The sequence below is a fragment of the Mycteria americana genome, chromosome 14 (genome assembly GCF_035582795.1).
Source record: "Mycteria americana isolate JAX WOST 10 ecotype Jacksonville Zoo and Gardens chromosome 14, USCA_MyAme_1.0, whole genome shotgun sequence".
Lineage (NCBI taxonomy): Eukaryota > Metazoa > Chordata > Aves > Ciconiiformes > Ciconiidae > Mycteria > Mycteria americana.
The window spans coordinates 18491002-18504937 of record NC_134378.1 but is presented as its reverse complement, the minus strand read 5'-3'; the positions used below and the strand labels follow the sequence as shown (position 1 = coordinate 18504937).

Here is a 13936-nt window from a genome sequence, read left to right as displayed (position 1 = left end):
TCTCATGTGGCTACCCTCTCCATTCAGGCTACATGTCTGATTTCTTTATTTGTGGGCCACCCTGAGCACATGGATGTTAGCTTGCACTCTTCAGATGCGTGCAGTCTTTCTACACATCTGTGTGTGTGTACGTGTGTGCACGTGCTTTTTCACTTGACTGTTTCTAGCTGTGCTACAGAACATAGATTTTATTTTCTGATCTGTAATTGTAGGAGAGGGGCCTTGGGGACAGAACTATTCTTATTCTCATTTTTTCTTGTTCTTTGTGCTGCTTCCCTGTGGAGCTCGGTGCATTGTTTGCAGGCAGAACAAAAGAAAGCAGAGAGGGAGGCTTTCTACTGCTGTGCAGAAGGTGATGGGGACTTGGAGCAGAGAGAAGCAGATTCAAGTACTCAGCAGGAGCAAGAGGGTTAGAGCCCAAACTTTGCTATGCAAGTGTCTCTCTCATAGCAAGCTTAGTGCCAGACAAGGCAATGCCTCATGCTCAGGCACGAGGGCCCAGACAACAGGACTCCCAGGCATCTGCTGCAGCTTGGGAATTGCAGTGTGTTTTCCCTTGTCAGGCTTGATGCATTCAAATATGTGTCCTCCCTCCAGCTATCCCCAGGCAGGTAGCTCACCCAGTGTCCCCCATGCTCCCCTGTGGCATTTGGTCTCTATCTCTCCATCTCTTCTCTCCCCTCTGTTCTTGCAGTGCCTGCTGTCACGAGCAGTGGCAGCTCCGTCCCCTTGTGATGCTCCCTTGGCGCTTGCCTGGGGAGTGCGGGTGGGTGAGCCTTCCCTGCCATTTCCACATGTACCAAGTGGAGATGCAGGTTTATATTGGTCACGCCGATATGGCACCAATGCAGGAGGAAGGTGCTGTTGGATCTCTCCTGCTTTCCTGTCCTCTGGCTAGCCAGGTAATTTAATAAAATACTTCGCCACGTAGGCAGCTGTTCACAGCTTCAAAGTGGTGCACAAACATTAATGCAAGCATCCTGCGGCACCCTGCCAGGATGTGACACTAACCCATCAGCAGGAGACGGCAGTAAGTCATCTCACATCTCAAGTGTGCTACTCCAAAGTACAGTCACAAGAAGCCAGTACTTGTACTTCACCTCTGATACGTTAGAGAGCAACTGGTCCTGACAGCATGACCAGTATTTGATCCTCAGCTCCTTGAAGTTGGTATGAACCCTTTCAAGTTGCTGCAGTTCAGTGGATCCCTTTTAACTTCCTGATCCTCGTCTGCCAGAGGTGGGAGCAAAGACATGGCTGTGTTTCTGTGGTGGCTGCTGTCCCCTGGACTCTGGTCTGTGTATAGGCTCTGCCCTGTAAATAGGGGAGAGCCACAACCTTCTGTCATGACGAGACGCACTCTACCCTTGAGGCAGGAAAGAACAAGGATTGCCAGAGACAGCAGAGCAAAAATCAGCTCTGTCAGCATTTCCAGGTCCTGCGGACACCAGGCTGCCAATAACGAGGTTTGGGAAGTATTTTTAGCCAAATGGGAAAGGAGGTGCCCCTGGCTCTTGGTTTTCATCCCCAGGCCAGCACAAACAGGGCTGTGCAGCTCCTGCTGCACCATCCAGCCTGAAGCAGCTGCTGGAGGTACATTTCAGCCTGGTGCTCCCCTGCCCTCCTGGTGATCTGCTTGTCCCACAAGGATGTGGCCACTTGGTGTGAGAACAAATCCCTTCCAGATGAGCTGGGCTGGGTCACAGAGTGACCTGTTATGAAGACATGAGGGTTGAAGGGGCCTCCGACTCCCCTGTTCTTGGGAGGTGTCCCTGGGGCACTGCTCGCTGCCCCTCTCCAGCTGCATATGGATGTAGAGCCCCTGGCAGCCGCTTGCCCAGGTGGGAGGAGAGCTGAAGAGCACCCCATCTCTCTGGGTGAGCAGCCCCAGCTTTGGCTGCTCAGAGGGACACCCTCCCTCTGGTTGCCGACACTGCGAAGCAGGGAGTCATGCTGAAGTTCAGCGCGGCAGAGGGGCTGCGTGCATCCTCGGGGGGAACATGAAAACCCACCATGGTACAGGCAGGAAATGCCTTTGTAAAGGACTGGTGCTTTTTATTTTATTCCATCCTTGTTTGTTTTGTTGCCTAACAAAAGCTGGAACCACTCTTTTTCAGAAAGAATTTAGTTTCCAGTTGGCTTTTTGGCTTTAGCTGTACATTTCCTGGGCGTAGTGCAATTTTTCTCAGCTGAGCCATTGTATGAGGTAATACAGTGATAGACTGTCTGTGTACGTGAGGCTGTTTGTATGGGAGCCTTTTGTTTTTCTCTCTGCAGTGGGAGCCTGTGCTCCCAACACGTGTTGGACATGGGCATTTTATAGACTCCAACAGCACAGCAAGAACTACAACCTGCTTCAACACAAAAGGGAGAGGAGGAAAAAACAAACACAACAAAAAGCTTTTCACACAGTGTTGGAAAAGCTCCCTATTAACAAAACATATGGCATAAAATGTGCTCCTTGTTGCATTCAGGGGGAGAAGTGAAACAAACTGCTTGAGAAATGCATTCATGAGAAAGATGAGCACCAAGAAAGCTGTCTAAATTAAACAGTCGCTTGTAACATCCAAACCAACAGGCAGTGCCAGCAGGAAGAGAGGAAAATGGATTACAAGGTCCGCATCCCAATCAGAGCTGGGGACTGCGGTTCCAGATATGGAGCACCAGCCAGCTTTAGGAGGAATGAGCATATGTCCTATGTCTGAGTACCTGGAGGACCCAGGGATTAATTGCTACCCCTTCCCAGGTGAGAAGCACCATTTGACTTCCACAGGACGGATGAATATGAAGCCGGACTACTAGAGGTGGAGAGGCTTGTGATGGTCAGCACAGACTTTGGTTGGTAAAGATTGTATTGCACAAAATGATGTAAACTGAGCACAGTGGATAGCTTCTTGTTCTAGCTGCTCTAGCACAAGGTTAGCCATAAGCTCTTGGAAAGGGAGGTCTGTTGTTGTGTAGAGCGGTGTGGAGCAGGTCGATATGCAGCTCTGAATGGGTTATGACTCTGGCTTTGGAGGGGCGGATGGACATCCCTGTGCCCCATCGGTCCCCAGAGTCTCCACAGCACTTTGTGCAGATGGAGAGCTACAGACCCACCTGGACTAGCCACCTCCAAAGTCACAGTGTGTAGAAGCAGGCTCAGCCCTGCTTTCATAGCAAATGCAGGCAACGCTTAGAGCTCTGTCTCCTTCCCCTGGTGCAGTGTGGAGAAGGTGGCAGCTCTCTGTGTAGTGGTGGTGACAAAGGGATCAGATTGCTGGTTTGGTGGTTTGTGCCCTGCCATAGGGTACAGGCAGTCAGTCCTCAGCAGACAATTCAGAAGTGACAGAAGACAACCTTGGCAGCAAAACAATTAGAAGCATAAGAAAAGGTTACCAGCGGCATGAGGTAGAGTGCTCCCCTACCAGCCTCCTGCCCTTTGGCCATGCAGGCAGCTGGTGTCAGATGTTTCCAGGCCCAGTGATGTCTCCCATCACTAACTGGGTTTTTCTGTGTAGCTATTTTTTGCAGACATCTTTGTTTATGCAGCAATGACATGAGTGTGAACAAAACAGGCATGTGCTTACTCAAGAAGCAGAGAAGCCATATGGAGAGAGAAGCACCATCTTGAACTAAGAGTATTCAAAAGTGGAATGGAAGAATAGGATGTGTTCGAGGTCAGGTGATGTGGGAGAACAATGGAAGCAGTTATACAAATGCATCAATTATGCTATTGTAAAGATATTAGGTGTTGTCATCTGTTCCTCCTTCCAGCAGTACATTGGACTGATGTGTACAAGTCAGAGTGGCCAGACCTCTCCTGTCCCTTTGCAGTGAGCGAGTGCAGAGTGTATGAGAGGCTGCAGTATGTACCAAGACAGCGTCGCTGTCCCTTCTGGAGCTGGCTACACGCCTGTAGAGGCTCCGTTTCCAGCTGGGAGTTGGGGCAGAAAATGCAGGATGGCTAGGAAGTCCGTGGCAGTTGGTTCAGACAAGCCTAGGCTTGTACCTGGCTTTGTGTGGCAGATCCCCATCGCCTCTAGATGCCAGGAGGGGGGAGGAAGCCAGCCACATAGGTGCGGAACATGCTAGACTGTGCATATGCGCAGATGCAATTTACATAGTGATGTTTGAACATTTTTCCTTATCTACGAGCAAGTGCTGTTGTATTTTCTCTCTCACCCCTCTGTCTGTCTGAAAGGGAGAGAGCTAGGGAAAGTAACCTGGTACTGTATAACACTTTAAACAGCGTATAAATGCCTTTGTATGTGCCTCCATCAGAGACAGAGCTGCCCGGCTGTGTGGATAGGTGCCCCTCAGGAGGCACTCTCATCTGCAGCTGGTTCCCCCCCAGGGCACTGGACAGAAAGGCATGGAGGCCATCGATGCCTCCGTGCAGAGTGGTCATCCTTGCATGCAGAAGGTGAGCTGGTGTTCCTCGGCTGCGAGCCATGTGGATGATGGACCCGCAGACCACAGCTGGCCTGTGCCAGGCGGGACGCAAGCACTTGGGAAAGCCGCCCCACAGTGTGCAGAGCACCTCCGCCATCCAGAACGTGCTTCTAGCCTGGAGCCTGTCCTGCTCTGCTCCTCTTGTCTGATGTGGCCTCTCAGTACTGTCCTGTCTCGTCAGCTTTCTAGCTTGCTTTGTCGCTACATTTATCTTCCTTCTGTTGTTGAACATGTGACTGAAGGCTTTAATTTATTCACAGCCCTCCTTTCAGTAATTTATCCTTTGTACTCTTTGCTGTCTTGTATTATTTAATTCTGTAAAGCACTCTGGGATGCAGTGTGTATGAAAGATGCTGTACACAATAACATTATGGTTTATTGTTTGTGATTTGTAGGCCTTCTGGATTTCTAATTCTGATTGCAGTGGTGGTGGTTGTTATTTGTGTTACGGCTGTGCTCGAGGGCCTCAGCTGGATTGGGCTTCCCTTCCAGTCCCTGCCTCCAAGGAGCACACATCTAATTGTGCCCTGATTTAACGTTAGCTTGCTTTACTCCATGTGTGATGTGTGTAATGGTTGGAAATGCAGGACATGCCACTGGGACTGATTGCGTGGGCTCATGGTGTCATGGCTAAGGTGCAGGGCTAAACCCGGGTGTCTGACTCTTCTTACGAGCTGTGGTGTTGCCCTTGGGGAAGAGGTGGGAGTTGTGCTCTCCAGAGGTGGCACGGGGAGCGGGTGGGCTGTTGATGGGATGCCCAGGGAGGGGGGCTGTTTGAGGCAGCACTGGAGCAGCTGAAGGAGGAGAGTGAGATCTGCGTGTGAAGGGTCTCTGCTGAGCAGCTGCAGCCGGTCGGAGCTGGAGGAGCTCTTTATGTTCCGCTTTATGCACCGAAAGCCACACTTTAATTTTACTTGAGGGCTCTGGGCTTGTAGCCTGGTAGAAACATGGCCTTTGTGTACCATGCTGCAGCAGAGGAAAGGTGAGAGTGGTGATATAGGGCCTGTTGCGATAGATCCCTATACTCCTGGGGCTGATGACGAGGTTGGGCTTGGCACATCCAGCTGTTCACAGTTTCCCCTTTTGCCTGGTCTCAGGTACGCCATTGACCGCAGCACAGATGCAGAGAAGATCTTTGACATCGATGCCAACACAGGTGCCATTGTGACAGGAAAGGTCCTCGACCGGGAGACAGCAGGGTGGCACAACATCACTGTCCTGGCGATGGAAGCAGGTGAGATGGAGGAGTGCTGTGTGGAGCAGACAGCCTGTGCCTGGACCGGAGAGGGGCAGAGGGGGAAATACGGGTGCGTTCACTGCAGAGGTGACCAAGATGCAAGTGTTAATTAACACTGAAGTAAAAAAAAAAAAAAAAAAAAAGCAGCAGCACTGAGTCTGACATCTCCCTAGACAACCTAAAAATACTCTTCCTGACTCGAGCATTAATAAGGGAGCATGGTCGAATAGTATATTTGATGAACGCTAATCAAATTTGTGTTACCTATGCGCCAGCTCTGCCAGTCATCCCTGTGCAGCTTGCTCCCTGCATTCGCACCTGCTGAGCAGCTCTGGGGGCTCCCGGGGGGGTCCGTGTTCACATCACCTGCGTCCCCCTGGTTCAGCCGTGTGCTGTGGGTGGATGCCCCATCAACTGGAGCCCTGTGGCACAGATGGCTGCCAGCACTCGCTCCTGCTGGGGGCTCACGGTGGTTGGGATTTGCAGGCTGTACCTGCACACTGGGTATGTGGCTCTGGATGCCTCCTGTGCCCCTCCTCCTTGGTCCCCCTGCCCTTGGTGTGGCTGCAGGCTTGGCAAGGCACAGCACGGAGTGGATGGGAGGTCCCGGCACTGCAGCAGTGGGAAGGAGCTGCAGGGGCAGAGCATCCCTGAGCCCCCATGCTGGGGACAGGGAGCAGCGGTGCTGCCAGGGCTGGTACCACTAGGCTGCTTCAGCTCTGGCCACAGCACTTGGCCTCACCCTGCAGCCCACCAGGAAAAGTCTCAGGCAGAGGATGAGGTGAAGCTCTTTTGTCCTCTTCTGAAATTAGCTCCTTTCTGACCCTTCCATGAGAGCCCTGGTGATGGTCTCTTCCTTCCCTTATGTCTGTGCTACCCTTTAGCCTGTATTTACAGTAACTGCCAAATCTGCTCACACCCAGCTGGGAGGGAACAGCTTAGTGGCTCTGCAGGTTTTGTTAGTTTATCTTCCCTCTGTGTGATGGGGGTGGCAGAGCCTGGTGTGGATGCTTTCAGCAGATGTTCTGTTTCTCTTCTTCTCCAGTTAAGAAAGAAAAGAACAAACCTGGGTCCTGCTGCTCAAAGGAGCTCTGAATAAACTCCTCTGGAGGAATGAAAAGAAAATAATAGCAGCAAAGGGCAGGCTTTGCTTCCCTACAGGTGTTCTGCTGTGGGTAGGAAGCTGGTGAAGCTGCCCTGGGCATCCTGCTGCCCTCTGTCGTGTTTGCACAGTGCCTTGGCTCATGTGTTCTGCAGGTCCTGTGTGCAATGGTGGAAGTGGCCCCGTGGGCTCTAGGCAGTGCTCTATGTTCCTCCTTTTTCCGAGCCTGAAGATGGAGAAGGGGCTTCAATCCCAGGCACCATGCTGTGAAGAAAGGAAGGCATTGCCATATTCTTCAAAGTTTTCCACGTTTTGGATGTGCAAGTCACCAGGGCAGCCTGGGACCTGCTGTGCCCTGCCACCCCACAGCAGCTGGTACCAGGGAGCTGCTTTGGCTGCAGAGCACCTTCTGACATCTGCCGACGTGTGCCAGGACTTGTCTGTCTGTGGGCAGCAGCCTTCCCCGGGCTTCACTCCCAGAGACCCCTCAGGACTTCTGGTTCTCATTTCTTTGCTCGTTCTTGAGCGAGAAGGTGCTGTTCACATTTGAGGAGCCATGCTGGGGCCTGACTTGGGGCCCAGAGATCAGTACCTGCTGCGGGGCCACCCCACCGCAGCAGCAGCCATCCGCTCTGGCCAGGTCAGGGCGCAGCCCCCGCTGCCCCAGGACAGGAGGGAGCAGTGGCCCTGGCCAGACCCATGCTGCCCTGGGGGGGGATGTCTCTGGCTCTGCTGCGTGTCCCAAGCCCCTCTCTGCGCTGACGCTTTGTGCCTGCCAGGTGGGGTAACCTTCTTTGCACTGTCTGGCCGCGGTGCTGTCGTGAGCCCTGCCTGGCATCAGGCAGCACCGGGCAGGCGTGCCGGTGCTGCCTGGCCACAGCAGAGGGAGGGTAGCCCGCTGCATAGCCAGCGTGTCCGGCGGGCTCCGCAGGGAGGTTCTGCCAGCAGTAGCTGGGGAGGAGGGGATCGCAGCGTTGCAGCACAACTCAGCATCCAGAGGAAACATGAGGTGACAAGAATCAGAAGGACAATATTTACACGCAGCGGCTAGGATTTCAGAACAAGTCAGTAAATGCTGCAGCTCCCCTCCGGCAGGGAAGCCTGTCAGGCTGGATCGCTTCAAAAGCTGGGGAGACTCTTCAGTGCTCTGACTTCTCCCATGGTGAGCTCTGACTCATCCGTTTTAACTGCCCAGACATTCCTCCCAGTGACATTATCCTTAACGTTTTGTAATCATGAAATATTAATGACTGATATTGAATTTAAAGTACAATTTATGTCTGAATCCTCTGGTGGAAAGGGCAGTTGTAAAGGTACAGCCTTCCAAGTGATCGAGGGGTTTCAGAGCATGGCTGTGCAGCAGCTGTCAGGCCATGACCGGTGCAGCGGGATCAGCCGTGGCAGCATGAGCACAGAGCGCTGGGACCCTCTGCACTGTCGTCGGCACGTCCGGTGCAGCAGTTCCTGCCACGTGGCAGTTCCCGGCACGCAGGTGTCTGGGGCCGGGGAGAGCTGGTGGGGCCCTGCAGTGTTCGCCGTGGGCATGCGGGTTGCAGCTGGCTGCCGCAGGGTCTGCTGCATAGCCTGGCAGGACGTTATCAACTCCGGTGGAGGCAAGTGGTAAAATATTCTTCCTCTTTCCTCAGTGAGATGTAAACGTTGCAGAAGGAATGGAGCGAGCCCACCAGGCATCCTACTGCCCGGGCTCATGCCTGACACCCCGGCTCATCGGGGCCGGTGGGAAGCTATGCCCGCTTGATTCCTGTGGTGCATGGGCATGCAGCCTGGAGCGTGTTGCACCAGGTCTTGCCTCCCTGTGGCCTCCGTGAGCTGCCCTCCCAGCCCGCTGACAGCACTTGTTCCCGCAGGCAGCCCGTCTGTTAGGTTTGAGCAGCTCGCTACAAGAGCTGTCCGCCCACCTTTGAGAGCCCCATCTGGGACCCGGTGCTGCTGCAGCAGAGACCGTTTCCAGGGGTGCATGCCCCACCTACAGAAAACCAAAGAGAGTGTATTTCTGTTTGAGGAGCAGTGAGAAAAGCTGCAGAAGGTGCCTGGCTGCACCTGTGAGGCTGGCTGGGCTGTGTCCTGCTGCTGGGAGGAGAGGAGGGGCAGGTCTCCCGCTGCAGAACAGGCACTCCCCAGCGGGAGCCGTCTCCGCTGGCTGGTGACCAGCAGAATATTTGGCCTTGCAACGTGGCAGCCAGCAGGAAGCATGGGGGCTGCTCAAATCTGGCCTGGGACCAGGCCAAGCATTTCCAGACATAAATCTTCATCTCACTTGCAAGCTGTTTACCTTCCTTGGGCTAATATTAGTGATTCTCTTCCTGTTTTCCTCTTTGCTCATGTAAAATGATGAGGCCTTGACTGCTGTGTCCACTGCTGGTAATTGAGATGATAAATCTTCCTGCTGGAGACTGGCTTTAATCAGAGCATTGTGTTTGGATGCGATTTAATGACTCTCATGCTGCTGAGTTCGGGCAGGACTCAGGAGAGGTGAAAGCCGTTTATATGTTACTTGGCTTAACTGCTGCTTCTGCTTTGCTTCCCCTCAGCTGGGAGCCACGTTTTTCAGCTCCAGCCTCTGATGTAGCTGCCTGTGTCCGACGAGCCATACCCCTGGCATGCCCCTGCTTTGTCCTTGCCATCAGCGTTCTGCTTTGCAGTCAGGCAGCCGCACTGACATCTACAGAACCACGCTGTGCTTCACAGCCATGGCGCGAGTGCTGGAAAGCAGAGTGGCCCATCCCAGTCTTCTAATCTGCATTTTTTTCTCCCAATTCGCTGAGATAGTGAGGGATAAATTCCACCCCTGCCTCTTCTGGCTTCCTTACTAATGTAAAAATTTTGAATTCAGTATTGTACCAATTTGGTCTTGAGGCATAAGAGAGTGGGTCGTACGCTGTGCCCAACAGCATCTGTGAGCTGTGTTTCCCCAGTGCTGCAGCCACAACCAGCAGCCCACGGTCCTCTGGGCTTTCCTCACACTGCTTCAGACCCCAGGAAAGCTGCAGAGTGCCTTTCTGCATGTGGTATCACTACATGGCTGTGTGTGCAGGCAGGAGTGCAAATGGTATGTGTGCTTCAGCAATGGTTGGATTTGGAGCTTCACAGTAGAGGTTTGGGTGTAAAAGTGCAAAGTGCTTTATTGTGAGTTTGCATGAGGGTCTGGAGGGGTAAGGACTGGATTCCAGTGCAGCAGTAACCATGGATCCCCTCCTTTCCTGCCACGGCAGGGGTGGCCGAGCATCTCGGCAGTCCCTTCCCATTACTGTGAGCTTCTGCAGCAAAGCTTCCAGCGTTTGAGAGCAGTTGCCCAGAGCTGCTCTGTGTCAGTCCAGCAGGCAGTCGGCTGTCCGGAACCTGGGGAGAGGGCAAGCTGTTGGTGTTTTGCATCTGAATGTTTAAGACAAGAATATTGTACTGTTCAGATTGCTTTCATGGTTAATTAAATTAAGAAAAAATACTTTGGGATGTGGCTGAAGATTCAGCTGGAGCATTTGAGGCTTGGCCTCAGTGTTGCTGTGCAGCAGGACTGTGGCTTTCTCCTGCTCCAAAGCCAGGGTGCTGCCCGTCCCTGCGCTGCGCTGCCCGCCGAGCAGCACCTCGGCACGGGGGTCCAGGCTGCGCTCGCTGCTTGTCCTGAGCTGCGCTGTTTGCAGCATTGAGGAAAGTGCAGATGCTGCAGCGTGGAAGAGGGCAGAACTCTGTCCCCCACCCCTGGCAGGCTCCAGCGACTCCGAAATAATTCAGCCCATGTTGACAAAAGGCAGCTGCCAGTCATCAGCCTGGAGCTCCCGTACTGCACTGCTGTGTTTCCAGTATCTCCCCCTTGTTCTGTGTATTTTCTATGTCTCTTTCCTCAGACTTTTCAGATTAATAGCATTCCAACTCCTGGAGGAAATGCAGAAAAACGGCATGTTTAATTTTAATTTAGGAAAGCGTTTAGGTAGCCGCCTAGTTTCCTCGCTGCTGTCAATCAGGTTTTCTCAAGGCTGACATCAATTAGTTTAAAAATATTGAATGTAATTTTGCCTGACACAACATATTGCAGCCACTGCAAAATATAATTTATTTTAGAAGAAGAAATAATTAAACTAATTTGCATGTCAGTCAGCTGAGCCGGAATACTGAGGAGAGATGCTGCAATGGAAGATGACTTTTTTCCTCTCCAGTTGCACTCAGCCTGGCACGTGCAGCCCTCCGCCCTGTCCGCTGGCCAGGTGCTGCCTGGCAGAGCCCTTCAAGGGCACGTTTCTGTGCCCTCCCGCAGCCGTCACCCACCCAGTCTGCTGTTCTGCCTGGCAGTGGTACACGCCTGCTGAGCATTTACTCTTGCTGGAGCACGTGTACATGTGTATGGAGTACGTGTGTACATTTCTGTGTATGTAGAGGAAGCACAGGTCAGAGCTTTTGGCCTTGCAGATGTGAAGCCTGCATTAGTTAGGCGCATCGTGCCTTTCGTCCCAGATGTACTCCAATAGTCTTATTTGCACTTCTGACCATCATAAATTCAGTTTATGCCACAGAAGTTACAGAAAACATTTCAGAGATGTTTTGGAGATTTTTTTTTTCAAATATATCCAACCATTTCTCATATTTTCCACCCATAATTCCAGGTACTGGCTCAAAGGAAGAGGGAGGTTGATAAAGAAAGCATTTGAGGAACCTTCAAAAAGATCAGGGTACAGCCAAAATAAAAAGCAGCTGATGTATACCTTACTGGAAGAGTAGGTAACAATGCAATGGTTGCATTTCTAACCTTGACGTTCCTGGTGATGTCAAATTTTAACCCTGTCACTGAGCCAGGAGTAAGCATGAGCCTTAGGCTTCAGCAATTTCGGAAGGGGCAAAAGGAGAGCTTTTTTATGACAGGGTGCATTTAGAAAGGACAACTGTGCTTTGAGCTGTGCTCAGAGGAGCAGGATGTTAGTTATGGCTCTGGCAGACGGGTCGGCGTGGGTCCTCAGCACTGTGCTGTGGCGCATGGATGACCCCACTCGCGTGCGCAGCATAAAACGCTCCTGGCAGCTGCTCGCTGATGCTGTGGAAGAGGACAGACCTATGGTTATGCCCAGCTCTAAATATGCTGATCGCATCCCTCCTGATAAGGCTGTGAGACGTGATCTCGAAGGGAAGCTGCTGTGCTCTGGCTCACTCGGGTGTCCCGACCTTGCCCTGCAGAGCCTCTGTCGCACGCGCCGTGCCGACAGGTCCTGGGGAGAGCTCAGCAGCACTGGGATCGGCTCCTGCTCGCAGCCAGCTCGGGCAGCGGGGGAGCAACCGCTCCTCTGGGTCGCAGTTAGGAAGGGGAAGAGGTGAAGTCCCAGGCTCTTCCTCCTCCTGGGCTCTTCTTCCTCCCTTCTCTTTCTGCTTTTCCTCATCTTTCTCTCGGCAGTGCCTCCAAGGCAATGCCAGTTTGCTTCAGAGCTGAGCAGCAGGGATGGTTATCCAACTTCCTGCAGGCTGAGGAGGGGGTGATGAGATGCTGTCATCCTTCTTCTTGCAGGAATTGAACCCTTTTTCCTCCTGATCATTTGTGGCCCCAGTGGGCATCAGGCACACCCCTCTGCCTCCCCCAGGCTCCCCCCTCCTTTCCCACCCCACTGCCTCCCCCCTTCCTCTCTCCCCAAAAGCAATTGCAGTTTATTTCACTGCACCAACACGCCTTTTAAAATAACACATCGTTCCAGGCTTTTAGTCACGACTTCTGCCTCCCTCCCCCAAAACCAACCATCTAATCACCAGAGCAGCTGGTCTGGGTGAGAGGGAGTGATAACGGGAGAACAGGGTGAAGGCAGCTCTGGGGAGGGGGCTTAGGTTCTGGGCTAATTATGGAGCAGAGCTAAATCTCCTCTCCCCTGGGTCCTCCCCCACCTGATCTGCAGGGGCCAGCGTTAATTTTATAGACAAACAGGCAGCAGAGCTCCTGCCCGAGTGAGGAGAGAGGTATCGAGTCTGTCACAGTTGCAGCCTCTGGGTAAAACAAAGGAGATGGAGAATGAGGGAGTTCTCATTTCTGGAAGCGCATGAGGTGCTTCAGAAAACATCAGGCCCTCCAGAGTGATTTATAATCTTATAGCAAGCGCTCAATGTACCTTTCCGGTGCACGCCGTGGGGCAGAGCGGCACTGCAGTGAATGGAGCTGTAAACGCAATCCCCGTCCCACGTGCGGCGTGAGCCCAGAGCAGCACCAGCGGCTCCACGCGCCCCCGGGGAGGGGAGCGGGCTGCGAGCCCCCAGCACTGCTGTCTGCGCGAAGCACGGGCTGGCGAGTGCAGGGGTGAAGGGGCTGCCCTAGATCTTACCGTGTGTCCTCCCTGTGCTAGCTGGCAGATGGTGCTCGGTTCAAGTTCAAGCTGCTGATGGCAATGCACTGGTGTCAGTGTGCAAGGCCCGGGTCCCAGGGCAGGAGCCTCGTGCCTTGACAGGGAGTGTTCAATCCCAGATCACCCGGGTATGGTGGAGGTGCACGTGGCAGATTTCATCACCACCCTGTGCCCTTAGTTGATACCAGCTGTTTCACGGCCTGGCTTTGCTCGCTCGCCTCTCAGCTGTTGCTGCTAGCCCCTGGGCTGTAAGGGTCAGGATCCAAGTCAGGGTGTGATGTTCTCGCATCTGAATTTGCTTGTCCCCTCTTGGTGCTGTCTGGCCACAGGACAGATGCTCATCGGTGATAACTGACCCTTATCGTGGGGACTTGCTCGGAGCTGCTCAGCTTTTGCAGGGCTAGAACAGGCCAACAGCAGCGTTTCGGAAGTCCTTGGTACGCAGCCCAGCGGTTGGGTTTCTTTACTGGAAAACGGGTGTGGCGAGGCTGAGCGATGCTCTGCGGGCGCCGCCGGCCCACAGAGATGGTCTGTGCCACCGGCAGGCAGAGGTGCGGTGTTGTGTGACCCTCTGCGCTGGCAGCAGCTGAGCAGCCATGCCTGCCTCTGGATGGACAGACACAAAGAGGGTTTTCTCCTTACTAGTAGCAGATGGCACTTCCTGCTGAAGCTCTGCTTCTTTTTTTGTTTCAGATAATCACTCACAGGTGTCGAGAGCCTCTCTCCGTATCCGTATCCTGGACGTGAATGACAATCCGCCTGAGCTCGCCACCCCCTATGAAGCTGCTGTCTGTGAGGATGCCAAGCCAGGCCAGGTAATGGGTGTCCCCCAGCCCT

At 53.2% G+C, this 13936-nt stretch overlaps 1 protein-coding gene across 4 annotated transcripts in view; it reads left to right on the top strand.

Moving 5' to 3' along the window:
* CDH22 (cadherin 22) overlaps positions 1 to 13936 on the top strand; it is an 86925-nt gene that overhangs the window by 58912 nt on the left and 14077 nt on the right. For all 4 annotated transcript variants that reach the window (XM_075517336.1, XM_075517334.1, XM_075517338.1 and 1 more), the window contains exons 8-9: positions 5532 to 5668; positions 13793 to 13914. In XM_075517336.1, the coding sequence (XP_075373451.1) occupies positions 5532 to 5668; positions 13793 to 13914 (259 nt within the window). The remainder of the gene's footprint in view (positions 1 to 5531; positions 5669 to 13792; positions 13915 to 13936) is intronic.